The sequence below is a fragment of the Euprymna scolopes genome, chromosome 15 (genome assembly GCF_053919585.1).
Source record: "Euprymna scolopes isolate OS-2025 chromosome 15, ASM5391958v1, whole genome shotgun sequence".
Classification (NCBI taxonomy): Eukaryota; Metazoa; Mollusca; class Cephalopoda; order Sepiida; family Sepiolidae; genus Euprymna; species Euprymna scolopes.
The window spans coordinates 110,967,914-110,982,710 of NC_136496.1; the positions used below are offsets into that span (position 1 = coordinate 110,967,914).

The 14,797-nt window shown below is 33.9% G+C and overlaps 1 protein-coding gene across 1 annotated transcript in view; it reads left to right on the forward strand.

Annotated features, from left to right (window-relative positions):
• Positions 1-14,497, forward strand: part of LOC145294066 (uncharacterized) — a 35,442-nt gene extending 20,945 nt beyond the window's left edge. The window contains exons 2-3 of the mRNA XM_080141067.1: positions 6,904-7,056; positions 14,046-14,497. Coding sequence (XP_079997193.1) covers positions 6,904-7,056; positions 14,046-14,278 — 386 coding nt within the window. The 3' untranslated portion in view covers positions 14,279-14,497. The remainder of the gene's footprint in view (positions 1-6,903; positions 7,057-14,045) is intronic.
• The last annotated feature ends 300 nt before the right edge of the window (positions 14,498-14,797 follow it).

A 14,797-nucleotide genomic window follows, 5' to 3' on the forward strand; every position in this document is an offset into this window, starting at 1 on the left:
AACATTCATTTAGCTGAAACCACTATCAATAATTTTCCCCACTCTTTATCTGTGCCTAAACCTAAACGTGAATTCCATGAACAAAGCCGCTTTCCTAGAATTGCATGCCTGTGAAACTCTGTTCCATTTGCCTGCTTTCTAGCTGACTATGACATGGTTGTCTTCAAGTCCAACATAAACAAGTTCTTGAGCCATCCCCTTTTAGTAATCTAATTTACCAAATTTCGATTACTAAGATATTGTACACTCATTAACCCTCATCCTGAAGTGGCCTCCGGGCCTTGATAAGTGATAATTCTCTTGAAAAAAAATTTTTTAAATCCCAAGATAGAATACTTATTTGGTTAGGTGCCATTCAGAGCACACTTTTGTCGTAGTACAAAATCAATGGAATCTGGTGAAGAATCGTCTCTTCTCTACCTTATGGAGCGTTTCTCACAAAAGAAACGTTGCTAATATCTCTTTATTCAATAGTTATTTTCATAGAAGCTTGTCGACTGAACTCCAATCTTATGTTCCTACTTGTATGACATTCATAGCGAAATGTCATTGGCAATAGCTCAGTAGCAACTTATATTAATGTACAATATTAAAAGAATAATTAATTTTTTTTTTTTTTTACATAGGGGTCGCATTCCAATTATAGTGTTAAAAAAGTTACAACTAGAATTTGCCCCCATACTTACAAAACTGTTTAAGCATTCTCTTAAGGAGAATTGTTTCCCAACACCTTGGAAAATTTCATCAGTATGCCCTGTATTTAAGAACTCAGGTGATAGGTCATCTCCCTCTCAGTACAGACCAATAAGTCTCCTGTGCATCATGAGTAAGTTGCTGGAATCCATATTAAATAAAGAAGTAGTCAACCACATTAGCATAAATAACCTTAGTGACCTGCAATATGGTTTCCGTTCTGCTAGATCTACAGCAGATATGCTAACGGTTATATCTCATAGGATTAGTGAATCTCTCTACAAAGGCTTCCTTTCTAGAGCAATTGCTCTTGACATATCAAAGGCCTTTGATAGGGTATGGCATAAAGGTCTACTTCACAAGATTTCCAGCTACGGTATAGCTGGAAATGTCTTCTCAATTATTAAATCATTTCTCTCTGATAGGCTCAAAAGAGTAGTGGTTGATGAGCAGAAATCAGAAGCTCACAGTATTCACGTTTATATAAAATTATCAAAGTTAAGCTACCAATAAAATGCTACTACTGTAAATAATTCAATAAAACTTTTTCAAATTTGGGTTTATCTTTAGTATAGCCCTTGGAGTGAACGTGGTATTGTGGTAACTGATATTTCTAGTTTTAAGAGTAGACAATTTAAATTTTTTTTTTTTTTTTTTTTTTTTTTACTTCAGTAAGTTTTAAGAGATCAAGGGACTCCCTCCTGGAGCTAACACTTGATTCTGTTATGATTTATTATTATTATTTATCTGTATTTCGTTACAGCTTGGTCTTCCAGGGATTGCTTCTAAGTATTTATGAAGGTTCTTTTTTATTAATCTAGTCGCTCCTATCAAAACCGGTATAATGTTTATTTCTTTCAGAGACCATGTCGTTTTTAGATCATTTTTTAGGTCCTGATATTTTGTTATCTTTTCCCGTTTAGCTCTGCTAAGGCCGAAATCATTTGGGACTGTGACATAGATAATGAACGCAGTTCTTTCAGGCTTGTTCCATATCTAGTTTGATGGGCTTGTCTTTTATGTATCTGCCTGCCTGTATGTCTTTGTCATAGAACACGGTCACATTTCTGTTTGATGTTATTGGTGGTGGTTCATGTTCCCAGATGTTCAGCGATCTGTCAAGTTGCATCTCTCCACAGATCTTCCAATGGAGGTACTTGCATACTTTGTTGTGATGAGCAGTGTAATGGCCATCTGCCAATAAGATTGGGCATGCAGACATTAGGTGGCTTGGGCTCTCAATTGCTGAGTGGCAAAACCTGCATTGGCCATTTGTTTGTAGGCCAGCTATATTTTTAAATCCATTTGTGAGTAAGCCCTGATCTTGCCCGGCTACAATAAGTCTTTCCTCATCAAATGGAAGTCTCCCACTCTTGAGCTATTGGAGTGAAGCATCCTTGTCTATGTACTCCTGGTTCAGCTCCTCTAGGTACTTCCCTGCTTGCTTATTTTGTTTCCATCCTTGTTTTCTTGTCTCTATCTCTATTTTGGTGTATTTTTTTCTTTTGATTCTTGCAATCTGTGTTGCTGGTTTATCATGTACATTGACAGTGTTCTCAGGTATGATTCCTCCAAAGTTTTCAGCAAGCTTTGTGATTGAGGTTTGTTGAGAAAGGTGATCATGATGGTCTTTCACCATTTCCATTATCATGTCCGTTGAACTTTTAATATATTGGCCCATGCTTACTATAGTGGCTCGATATGCATGGTTGAATTCAGTGAGGCCTAAGCCCCCTTCTTTTCGTGGTAGGTATATCCTGTCCATGCATTGGTTTCGGTATGTTACCTTATGTAGGGATAGTTGTTTCCTGGTCTTTATATCGAGCTTGTTTATGTTATATAGAGGCCAGTCTATAATACTGAAACCGTACGTGATCACAGGTATTGCAAGCTGGTTTATAGCCGTAATTTTGTTTTTAGGGGTTAGTTCAGATTTGAGGATCTTTTTCAGACGTACTGTGTATTCCTGTTCTGCCCTAGACCAAAGATGACCAACAACACCCATTATCCACGCACTTTTGAATGGCCTTGTGTCTAATTTGTTCATTATGAATTTTTAATATTTTGTGCAAAAAAATATTTCAAAGCTAACCTATGTTGATGCAGGTCAAGACTTAGATGGGTGACAATTTGAGAATGCTAGGTGTTATACAAAAAAAATTTCTTCAGAACTCTGGCAACTCTTTGTGCAATCACTCTCTCCTGCCAAGACGGTGCAAAATAATCAAACTCTCGGCCAAGACACTCTAACATGTGTGTAAGTCGTGAATAAACTCGCGGGTTCACTCATTGCGCCACCAGTATCATCCCACATGTTGTTCTGGACATCCAATCAATGAAGAATTCTCCATCCAAAACAAATGAAAAACTGCAAGCTCAGGTTGTAAACAAATCTTTATTTCTTGGAGGTTAAAGGTTGTGTTCGTTCCCCTGAGGTTGAGTGTTGGACTTGTAGAATCAGATGTTTTTCCTGGCTAGGTCGAGACACAAAGACCCCATTAACAAAGTCCCTTACTGAGAGCCTCAATAACCCAACCGAACTGTCTAATAACTCTCTTAAAATTCAACTGCCGCGTGTAACTTCCACTCTTCCTTCTCCTCTTCCGAGAGTGGGACTCTTCCCACTAAATGGGACACTTTTTTCAAAGAGAATATCTCTTGGGTGATCTGACTCTGACCAGAGATATTTTCAGTTCTCAGTGCCCTCCTCTCCCTCTCTTTTCTCTTGACCAAGCATCTGACAACTGCACATCTGCCTTTTACATGCACTAGCAAAACCTACCGCACAGCACATGTTTACATCATAGTTATGTGGAAGGGGTACCTCTTCTCTTCCTTATACTCCCTCTTTCTCTCTCTCATTTTCATAGAAGGTGCTCGTCTGAGCTCTAATCTTTGGTTACTCCTTGTAAGACATTCGTAGTAAGAACTTTTTCCACTACAATGAAGAAAATTCCAATGTCCTTAATGACTAACATAATTTCCATGAAGCATACTTCTTTGCAAGGGTTTCCCCACTTGTGGAACCCATTACCTCAGGACTGCTTCTCAGCTGATTACAACTTGCTCCTTCTTAAATCCAGTGTCAACAAATTCTTGTCCTATACAACACCCACAAGCAATTAACACAGTCCATATCATTGATCATTGTTAATACTTCCATAGTGCTCCTCATCTTTCAGCTAGTAATCATTCTCATCATAACATTTATCCCCAAGTGTGTGTGTGGGTTTTTTTTTTGGTGATCTGAATAGTAAAAAAAAAAAAAAAAAAAAAAGATTAGATAGAAGACTGAGAAAAAGAAAAAAAAATTTATAAAAGAAAATGTGACCATCTTTGCATTATTTTTATTCTGACTACACTTCTCATTTTTATTGTTATAGTCACAACGTTTTGGCTGATGTAACCTCCGGACTTATTCAGGGGCATCTCCACAAAATTGTGAATCTTCTTGTCTAGCTTGGAAATTTTTATCAAACTCAGGAACTGATCACCTCATTTAATCCATAGGAGTAGTAGTACTCTTTCAATTAGTCATGACATGGTCGGATTGTTACCTAAGAGTAACATGTATTAACACTTTCATCTGGTCATGACTGACGAAATGAGAACAATGTACCCCTATTGATTAAATAAAGGGTTCAGTCCAAAATTCTATACAGATTCTTAAGTTTGACTAGAATGTTCCTAATCACAAATATAACAACTCTGATGAGATGAGCAATGTTAAATTATTCAAATTATCACTTTTCATCCGCAAAATTTGCAAAAGGTACTGCCATTTTATTTTTTATGTGTTTTTATTTTTATTTATTTTAACTTTTTTTTCAAATAACCAGTCTTTTTTGGAAAAATGTTTTGGTACTTGTATTCCTTTGGGGAAATCAAATCATTCACTTAATCAAAAGAAAACAGTTAGGTGCCACTTTTTTCTTTTTTCTTTACAGAATGGGACAAATCGGGTGTTTGGAGTTTTTGTTTTTCTTTTCAAGTTCTTGAAACGGGCCATTTACATGCTAAGAGGATCCTTGCAGTTGTGCTTTGCGAAATAAAAGTACATTCCTTTTAAAGAGCAAAGCATTTTTCTTTCTATGATCTCATTTGTCTTTTGTCATTTCAATTCTTTTCCCTTTTTTCTTTTTTCCCTGTTCTTTTTTCCCTTTTCCCTCATTCCCTTTTTTCTTTTCCCCCTTTTTCCTCCTTTTTTCTTTTCCCCCTTTTTCCTCCTTTTTTCTTTTCCCCCTTTTTCCTCCTTTTTTTTCTTTTCCCCTTTTTTTCCTTTTCCCCTTTTTTTCTTTTCCCCTTTTTTTTCTTTTCCCCTTTTTTTTTTCTTTTCCCCTTTTTCTTTTCCCCTTTTTCCCCCTCACCCTTTTTTCCCCTTTCTTTCCCTTTTCCCTGTCTTTTTTTCCTTTTTTTCCGCTTTTTTTTCTTTTCCTTTATTTTCCTCCCCATTGCTTTTTCACCCATTTTTCCCCAAAGTTGTTTTCTCACACTCTATTTTTATGTACTGTAGGGATTCCAAGCCCCCTCCCCCTCATTGAGAGTATGTGCTGAGGACGTCCTTGCTACCCAGTTACAAAATCTGTTTTAACATTTTCATTCTCTCTATAGCCTCTCAAATTTGTTTTTTAACTATATTCTAAACTTAGTGCACTAACAGAGTTGTTAGTTAAAGGTTCAACTTCTAGGATTTCAATATTATTACTTTTTATTTTAATGTCTGTTGATTATTGGAGGAGTAAAAAATACTTTTTCTCTTGCAATTTAGAAATAGATCACAACTTGTTGAAAATCTAAGTCTCAAAACATTTGAATAAAAAAATACTAAATATTTGTCCAGGGAATCTATGTATCTATAAAAGTATGTGAGTGAGTGAGTGAGTGAGAGGACACTTCTCTACCTACTCAATAAATTTTTTATCTGCAGACTTGAAATAGGATATTCAAACATGTGGAAAACTTTTTAATCAGGTTCATCTTAAAAAAAAGGGTTGCTAAGTGGTCAAAATTGAAAAATTGGTACTTGGTGATCATAAGATTTTTATCTCTTTCTTAACCATTTAACGAGGTTTGATACGCTTTTTAAAGATTGTGGCAAGCTGGCCTTATTGTTATCATATTTGACTCAGCGTCTTTAGGTTTTGGTATCGATCTCAGCTAGACTCCATATCATTAATCATTATTAATACTTCCATAGTGCTCCTCATCTTTCAGCTGGTAATCATTCTCATCTTATTAACACTTGTGTTTTTTTTTTTTTGGTAATTGGTAATCTGAATAGTAAAAAAAAAAAAAAGCAAGGCAAGGAGGGGAGGGGGGGGCAGAAATGAAATCATGTCTTTTCCAAGGCAATAATTTTTTTCATTCAACCCTGTAGAAACTAACAAAATACTTATCCTGAGACAGGTTTTCTGCTAATAGTTGTGCATGTATGTGTGACGAGCATTTTCAAACGAGAAAAACGTATTCTATTGTTATTAATAGGAAAAAAATTGCCAAAACTTTGCCTGTCGCCTTCTTAGACTGTGCCGTAAAGTAGTGCAGAAGGCTTAAAAAAGTTTTGTTTTTGTTTTTTTCTGGAATGATGAAAATTTAATTTCAGCCAGTAGAATTATTTTATTTTTTATTTCACCTGTTTTTCTTTTTTTTTCTCTCATTCTGTATTGTGAAACAACCAAAAATATAAAGTATATTTTGCGGGGTACAAAATTTTATTATGGCTATGTAAAGACCAAATTTAAACTTGTTCGAAAACATTATTTTAGATTGTGAAATTAAAAAATAAAAATGAATCTGTCAGCTGACCGGTTTCGAAGCTCGCTCAACAGAGCTAAAATCGAGCTTAATTACGTTTTAAAAAGAAGGGGGGGGGGACAATGAATCAGAGATGAAAAAGTAGGCGGGAATATATGTATAAAAAAAAGTGGGGGGTTAATTATTAAATAGAAACTAGATTAAGCCCTAAGAGATTCTCTTTTTGTTTCCAAAGAGAAGGTCTCAGAGTCTTAATATATATAGTTTCTAGAATTTTGAGATGGTAAGAAGAGTGCGACTTGCTAAGGATGGAAAAAAAGTCTGCACTAAAATTCGAAGCGCAAATACGATTATTTATAAGGTAGCCATAAATAAATATAAAGAATTGGTCTAGAAAATCCAACTTCATCTCTGATCTAATTTAATGGTTTTGTCTTTTTCTTTTTTTCTTTTTAGCTTTCTTTGTATGGACTCAGTTGTTGAGCACACTCTCACTGACGCTGATGATTCTGATTGCCATTATTTTGATTCTACGCTTGTGTGGATGCTGTTTGATTGGGGCAAAGGTTCATGTTGCAAAAATAACGGCCGTTCTCTCAATCGTGGCTGGTGAGTAAATGAAATGCTGTTTTAAATTTTAGCATGACAGACCAACGAAAAAGCCATCTCATACGAGGGACGTTATAAAAGTAATGCGTCCTATTATTTTATTCTGCCTGCATGGATCCGAGGGGATTGCAAATTGCATTTTATGCATTCATAACCTGAAAGTTTCATCTCTCTGCTGCAGATATTGACGGTGTGAGACTAAGAAAGTAAACCCCGTCATGGACATACGTCAGAAGTAGAGATGTGTCATTGAATTCTATGCAGAAAAAATGAGCCAATCAACATTCACCCGAGCCTGTTGAATGTTTGTAAAGCCAATGCAGTTGATGTCAGCAGAGTTAGGAGATGGGTTCATCGATTTTAGAGTCGCAACAGATGTGAGTGACAAAGCGCATTATGGACATTTTTACGACCGAGGCATTGTTCGTCACTTGCAAAAGTGGATTAAGAATGGTGATGACTATGTAGAAAAATAAATTCTGGAGTTCAAAAGGTTGTTTGTTTGTTACCACTCCCATCTTTGTAGGTTTTTAAACATTTTAATTTTTTAGTTAAAAAAATAGGGGACTATACTTTGGAATTGCCCTTGTATTTTTAAACATGAGGCCAATGAGAATACTATTTTAAATTTAAGCATGACTGATCAATGAAAATACTAGTTTAAATTTATGACTGAGCTCGTCTGAGCTCCAATCTATGGTTCACCCCTCCTGCCAAACGTTTACAAAAAACACTTGCATAGCTACAACCAAGATCAATAATTTCCCCCACTCTTTATCTGTGCCGAAATCTAAATACAAGTTCCATAAACAAGCCTTCTTTCCTAGAACTGCTCGTTTGTGGAACTTTGTTCTGTTGGCCTGCTTTCCAGCTGACTACAATATGGTCATCTTCAAGTTCAATGTAAACAAGTTCATGTTGAGCTATCGCCTTAAATAATCAAAGTATAACCGATTTCCACCACTATCAATTACTACTACACTGTGACCACCATACACTCATTAATTCTTAGCCTCGAGGAGTCTTCAGACCTTGATAAGTGATGACTCCCTTGAGTAAAATTATTAAAAAAAAGATTCTGTTGCATTTAAGCATTTTTTAATCTCAATTCAACTCCAATGTCAACCTGGGACTACCAGATCAGGCTGTCTGAAGATATTGGCTTCCTGAGATGAAATGCACCTAACATTGATGTTTTTTTGTTTTTCTACTTCCTTTTGCAAAACTTAATTATGTTCTGCAAAACCAACAAAAAAACACACTTTTTCCTTCTTCCCCTTTCTCTTTCTATCTCCCTCACTTCCTGACTGATTTCCTAACTTCAAATGTACCAAACATTAATACTGTGACTCTTTTTCCTCTCCCATTGGAAAACTCGTGTTCTGCAAGGCAGTGAACAAAAATGATAAAATCCGCTATAAAACAACCAAACCAAACACTACAAACTAGCGATTGAAGATACAAAGAGCTTGAAGAATAAAAACCTTCTACAAAATCTACAAAATAACTGGATGCAATATGAATACTATTTCCAACATAACTGGATTCGGTATTAAATAACCTGAAAAGGGTTGATATGTCATAAAAGAACAGCAACCAGGCCAAACTCTACAAATATTTAAAGATATAAAGAACTTGAAGCATAAAAACTGGATTCGGTATTAAATAACCTGAAAAGGGTTGATATGCCATAAAACAAAACTTCCAATGTCAACAAATACTTGCCATAAACTGTCCTCCAAAGTTATCAAATTTTGTTCATTCTATCCATAAATTTCCAATCCTCTCATAATATTATTTGTAATTAAACTTACTATCCATCTTATTAATTCTTGTCCTTGTGTGACTTTTAGTCTTGATAAGCGTTGACTTATGAAGGATTATTTCAATTAAAATTATTTAATTATCTGAATTTACAATTCAAATAAATAGTTGGGTTCGTCAGCAATGACATTGACAATTCTCACATTATCCCCAATTCATGATTACAGTGAACTTATTTTCTTTTTATCTTTCATGTATGGTGTTCTTTTTATTCTAATAAATCACCCAGGCAATTTTGGCCACCTAGTGGTAGCAATGGAAACTCTCGTACTCCTATGTAGATCGATTTTTTTTTTTTTAAATTTTGGAAGGCATCTTGTCCTCAAATTTCTCGTAAATAGAGCTTGTATGTAAAGCGGCCACTGAATATATAAAGAGGGCATTCCAGAATTAATCAAGGATAAGGGTCAATGAGATTTATGGTTAGTGTATGAACAATGTTAAGAATGTATTGCAAATGATGGTTTGGATGAATATAATTTGATTTGACATCAGACTTAAATGACTTTTGTAGTTAACTGGGAAACATCCCCACAATATCATGTTCCAATTGTGGCCTGATGGTGATCATCTCTCATGACTTCTTTTAGTCTTCTAGGAAAGCCACTCTATAAGTCACTCCGACCTCAAAAGATTGCTCTTGTGAAAGAGATTTGACTCCAATTATCCAAAGTTATTGGAAACTGAAATATATTTTGAGGTCAATGGAAAAAAAATCATTTTACAAAAAAAGTTATTGAATTGTGAGTTGGAATTCATGTATCACCCTTGAAGGAGATTGTGTTAATGAATGATAATGAATAAAGTTGAATTTTGCCTAAAAGTTTTTTTATTTTTTTTATTTAGGTCCGAAATTTATTGAGTGATTTGTTTCTATTTACTTGCCTCCTCAGAAGGGCAGTTAGACATAACATGTTTTTAGTCGTGTGCAAGCGACTCTATAAGTCACTCCGTTGGTCGGTTGGTCGGTCTGTCTGTCCGTAACACTTTTGTGCTTGGCCTTTTTGGTTAAGATCAAAGGTCTGTTGTTAATAGATGCTGTTCTTAGCTTTTTAAGCTTTTCGGCCAAGATCAAAATGCAGTATCTCTTCTTACTACATGCTGTACTTATGTTTGTAACTTTGTGATATAAAGTGGGCGATCACTTTTCTGTATTAATTTAATGTAAAATGATCACCTACTTTACAACCAGTCAGTCTTAAAGCCATTCAAGTCATTCTCCAGATCATTGAAATTATTTTTGAAGGATTCCAGTTATTTTTTAAGCATTCAAGTCATTCTTAAGGTCATTCAATTCATCCTTATGTTTATTAAAGTCATTCTAAGTCATTTTCTTTTTATTTATTTAAATCATTTCAGCCCATTTTTCGGTCATTTTAGTTTATCTTTAAGAATTTCATGTCAATCCTACATTCACGCATTCATTCATTACACGAGAGCACGCAACTAATGGCTATCGGCCTTGTTTATTTAGAACTAGCCTGGGTGCCCGGATGTTTGGAAGTGTGTGTTAAGCAAAAAAAGAATATTGTAGGAGGCAGGCAGGCTCGAACCCGTGATGCAAGGCAGGCAGAAAAGAAAGTGGAGGTGTGTGTAAGGTTGTTGGTTGAGCAAAAAAAAAAAAAAAAAAAAAAGGAAAATTGTAAGCGCAAAAAAAAAAGTATAGGAGTAGTCAGCAGACTCGAACCCTTAACACAGCAGAGGAAAAAGAGGTGAAAAAAACGATGTGCCTACTGTGGTTGTGACATTACAGGCAGCCGAAATAACGCCTTTTATGCGACGTCGTGGACGTTAGGGTTGAATGATTCGCAAAAAAATTTCACTGAAAAAAACAACCCTTCTTGTAGAAAACTGACCAGTTGAGAGTGAAGGAATTAATGTTTTGGGCCATTTTTTTTTTTTTCGATATTTGTTGTCCGAAGGGTCGAGCTTCAAAATGAAAATCCGTCGCCTCTGTCAAAAGGTTTTTGCAAGACATACATACATACATAATTTGATTTAAGAGGACTGTTCAACAAGCATTTGTTCACATTGGACTTAAATGACTGTTGTAGTTAACTGGGAAGCATCTCCACAATATTGTGTTCCACATGTGGCCCAATGGTGATCATCTCTCATGACCTCTTATTTATTTAGAATTACATAAAGTGTATGGTAAATCTAATAATGAAAGAATCAGAAAATCTACTTTTGTATGCCTCCAGCAGTCCTTTTGGTGGATATAGAGAGATTTGAATAAAAACAAAAGCATATTTACTAATGTGTCATCCAGTTGATCCTCTTCTTTAGCTACAGGGCATAACTAATGAGGCTGGCTAATCAGCAGGAGCTAGAAGTCTTTGAAAATGTTTGCGTCTGCTGCTTTTTGTATTGCTGGCCAAGTAAACATTTTTTTTTTCTTTTTTTTTCTTTTCTTTTTTTTTTTTTAAATGTTAAGCACGAATGCTGACCCCCATCAATAAATTTAAAGTAAAATTATTTAAAGAAAACGATATATTAACAAAAAAAAAATTATGTTAACATATATTAGTTGTATTCCTGTATGTTTGTTTACAATTTGGTTAATATATACAAAACATACACTATTTTGCAGACTTTCATATACTTTTATTTCCACATGATTTCTATATATATTATTTATTCAAAAGGAATTGACATTCAAGAGGTGATCTCATTTGTATATTTTAATAATTATCTCCAAATTTTTTATGGAAATTAGTACTAGAATTGCTTTAAGTATTCTATTTGGAAATATTACATAAATTTGCATTTAATTTTTTAATTACTATTATGACCAACATTAGCTGCATTTAAAATTGGAAGTAAGTTTTAACCTATGAGTTATTTCCCTTTAAGCTATGAGATTTTATTCTTCTATTTGAATTTCGTAGATGAAGATGGCCACGTTTTATGCTTCCAAAAATCCAAAATATGGTCAATTTTCAGTAAAATCGAAACAACTTGGGATATTTATATCTTAAATAGTATGTGACTAAACTCTCTGCTCTGCAATGTCTTTTACCTGGCAACGCCGGATATGTTCAGCTAGAGTATTTTATTTATTTATAGGCATTTTTTTACTAAAATCAAAGTGTAGTATCTGTTCTATACAATATCAGCACCATTGACGTTGAATGTTTTCATGTAATCATTTCCATTGAAAATGAAATGTTAAAAATAGTTTTTAAGCACTATCATTCTTTTAACAAAATCTCTTCAATTGTATTAATAATTAGAATAATAGTACTATAGATGCAATTATTGCATAAATCATTCAAACATGGTAGTGTTTGAATATATGGTTAAGTGGCAGTTTTAGTAATTTCGAACTGCTTTAAAGCTTCACCTCTCACTCATTTCAAAAAATTATTACAGTTTATAGATCACCTTCTCAGCTATATTGTGAAAAAAAAATTTTCAATTTTCATTCAGTAAAACAAAAGTTTGATGAATTTACTGGTGCTCAGAATCCTAAAAAAAAACATGAGGTGAGCAACGTTTTTTTATGACTGGTTTCCATAACAACTACGTCGTTTCAGCTACTAGTGTTGCTACCAATCCACTTCTCTTGCGAAAAGAGAAGTAACAAATGAAACTGAAAGCATGAAAGGGAGATAATTGGGGGGAATTTTATTGAAAGCAGACGAGTGTCACATTGTTTATTACATGTGTGTATGTTATGCTTATGGGGGCAAAAAAATAAGACTGAAATTAAACAAAGAACGTGAATTTACTGGAAGCTTGGAAAAATCATGGATTACAATAGAAAAACGCAAGCATGAAAAGTAATATGGTTAAGCTTAAACATGGAAAACTAAAGGACTAGTTGTTGAAACTGGAAAAGAAAAGGACAAAATATTCTAGTAAAAAATATAAATTTATAAATTAAAATATTGCAGCATTAAGAATGTTTTTTTAAATTCAATTTATAACATTATATAATCAAATTTTAATGCTGCAATATTTTAAGTTATAAATTTATTAGATTTTTTACTATATCTTGCCCTTTTCTTATCCAGTTTTAACTAGTTTTTTTACTTTTCCATATTTAAGCTTAACTATATTACTTGTCATGCTCACATTTTTCTATTGTACAATAGTATTTGTCAATACCAATTATAAATGTATATTATATAATATTAATTTATTAGAAACTTTTTTTACAAGTGCATATGCAAATGAGCTATATCAAGTTTTTAAGAGTTTGAGAATGCCTATATAAACTCTATTTTAACATTTTATTAAGCCTGATGGGTTTTTAAGGAATATAAACCTTTTCATTTATCAATTTAGTATTAATGCAATATTTCCCATTTTTAAAAGTTGAGAGATTCATTTACCAAAATTGAAACAATGCAGATGTACAAACAAACCAAAAAGCAAAGAAAGAAAGTAACTAGACCCTCCAGTCCTAGACAGACCTCACAATTTTATTGATATTAATTAATTAAAAGTAAATTGTTTCTTTTTTTATAAATGTCAAGCATGAACACAGACCCCACAATATTATTTGTATGAATAAATTAAAATTAACATTTATTTAAAGAAAAACTCTATGAATCTTTTCTCGAAGACCCCCGTTAAAAAAAAAATGCTCCCAAACAAGAGCCCTGTACAAAACTGTACAATTGGAGTGCTTCAGTGTAGTTTAAAATTTGAAGTCCCAATGTTTGTACCCAGTGTTTGCTGTTTATTTATATTTAGAAAGAGGAAGAGTTCATTAGATTAAGGTGGGTAGGTTCACAATAACATTGATATCTATTGGTTTATTTTCATTAAAAAAAAAAAAGTTTTTAAATAGAATTCCTATTTTAGCATTTTTGGTTTGGGTCTTCTAGGAAAGATCCAACTATACTCCTTGGCCTTTTCGCTAACAACAAAGTGTAATATCTTTTCTTCACAATATCAGCACCATTTAACACTGGAAATTTTCTTGTAATTATCTCCCTTGAAAAAATTCAAAATACAAACAAAAATTGCCATTTATAGTAAAAATGGATTTCTTTCTCTTTTGTTTGTCTTTTCCTTTTGATTTATATTTATTTTTGTGTTTTCCATCATCAGTTTCAAAATTTCTGTTTTCATTGCCCGTGCATAATTTATCGCAGCCTACAGTCGCTACGCTTGTCTCTTATGTTCATTCTTTTCTTTCTTTTTAACACCAGTGATGTTGATGATTATCGGCCTGATTGTATTCGGTCTTAAAACTGGCCACGAGGACTGGATTGTCCACCGGAATCACGTCCACCTCTCCTGGGCATATGGCCTCTGCGGCGGTGCAGCTTTTATCCTCATCTTTGCAGCTCTTTTCCTGGCGCTTGCCGCTTTCGCTGTAGCTGATGACCTCAAAGCCAAAGCAAAAGCCAAACACTACGCTCTCACTGCACGACGCTACTAGAATCATGTTTGTAGGGATGTTTAATTTCTGAAAACTGCTCTCACTCTGAACATCTTAGTTTCTCCATTCTTAATACATATCATGATACATATCTGGAGGGAGAGCAGCGAAAAACAAATGCAGGGTTTATATCATTTTCATGGTTGAAGGTAATAATTGAAGCAGTTTACGATTTGAAATCCAAAAAAAAAAAAAAAAAAGGAAGAAAAAAATATAAAAGCAATCAACACTAAGGATACAAAGGGTTAGGTTTAAAAGAATTTCTTCCAAATCCCACCCCCCCCCACACACACACCCCTATTAACCTTGAAAAAAAAAAAATGTAAACTGCTTTGGCTATTCCCAGGACTGACACCATGAAAGAAACCTGTTGAAAATTTTATTCTACGGGATTTTTTTTTTTTTTTATGATTAGCTTTTTTCACATGTATGTTTACTTTTTATTTTATTTTATTATTTTTTTTTTTTCTAAATCATTTTTTGACACGTCAAGAAAGTTGGGCCTTTAAAGAACTGAAA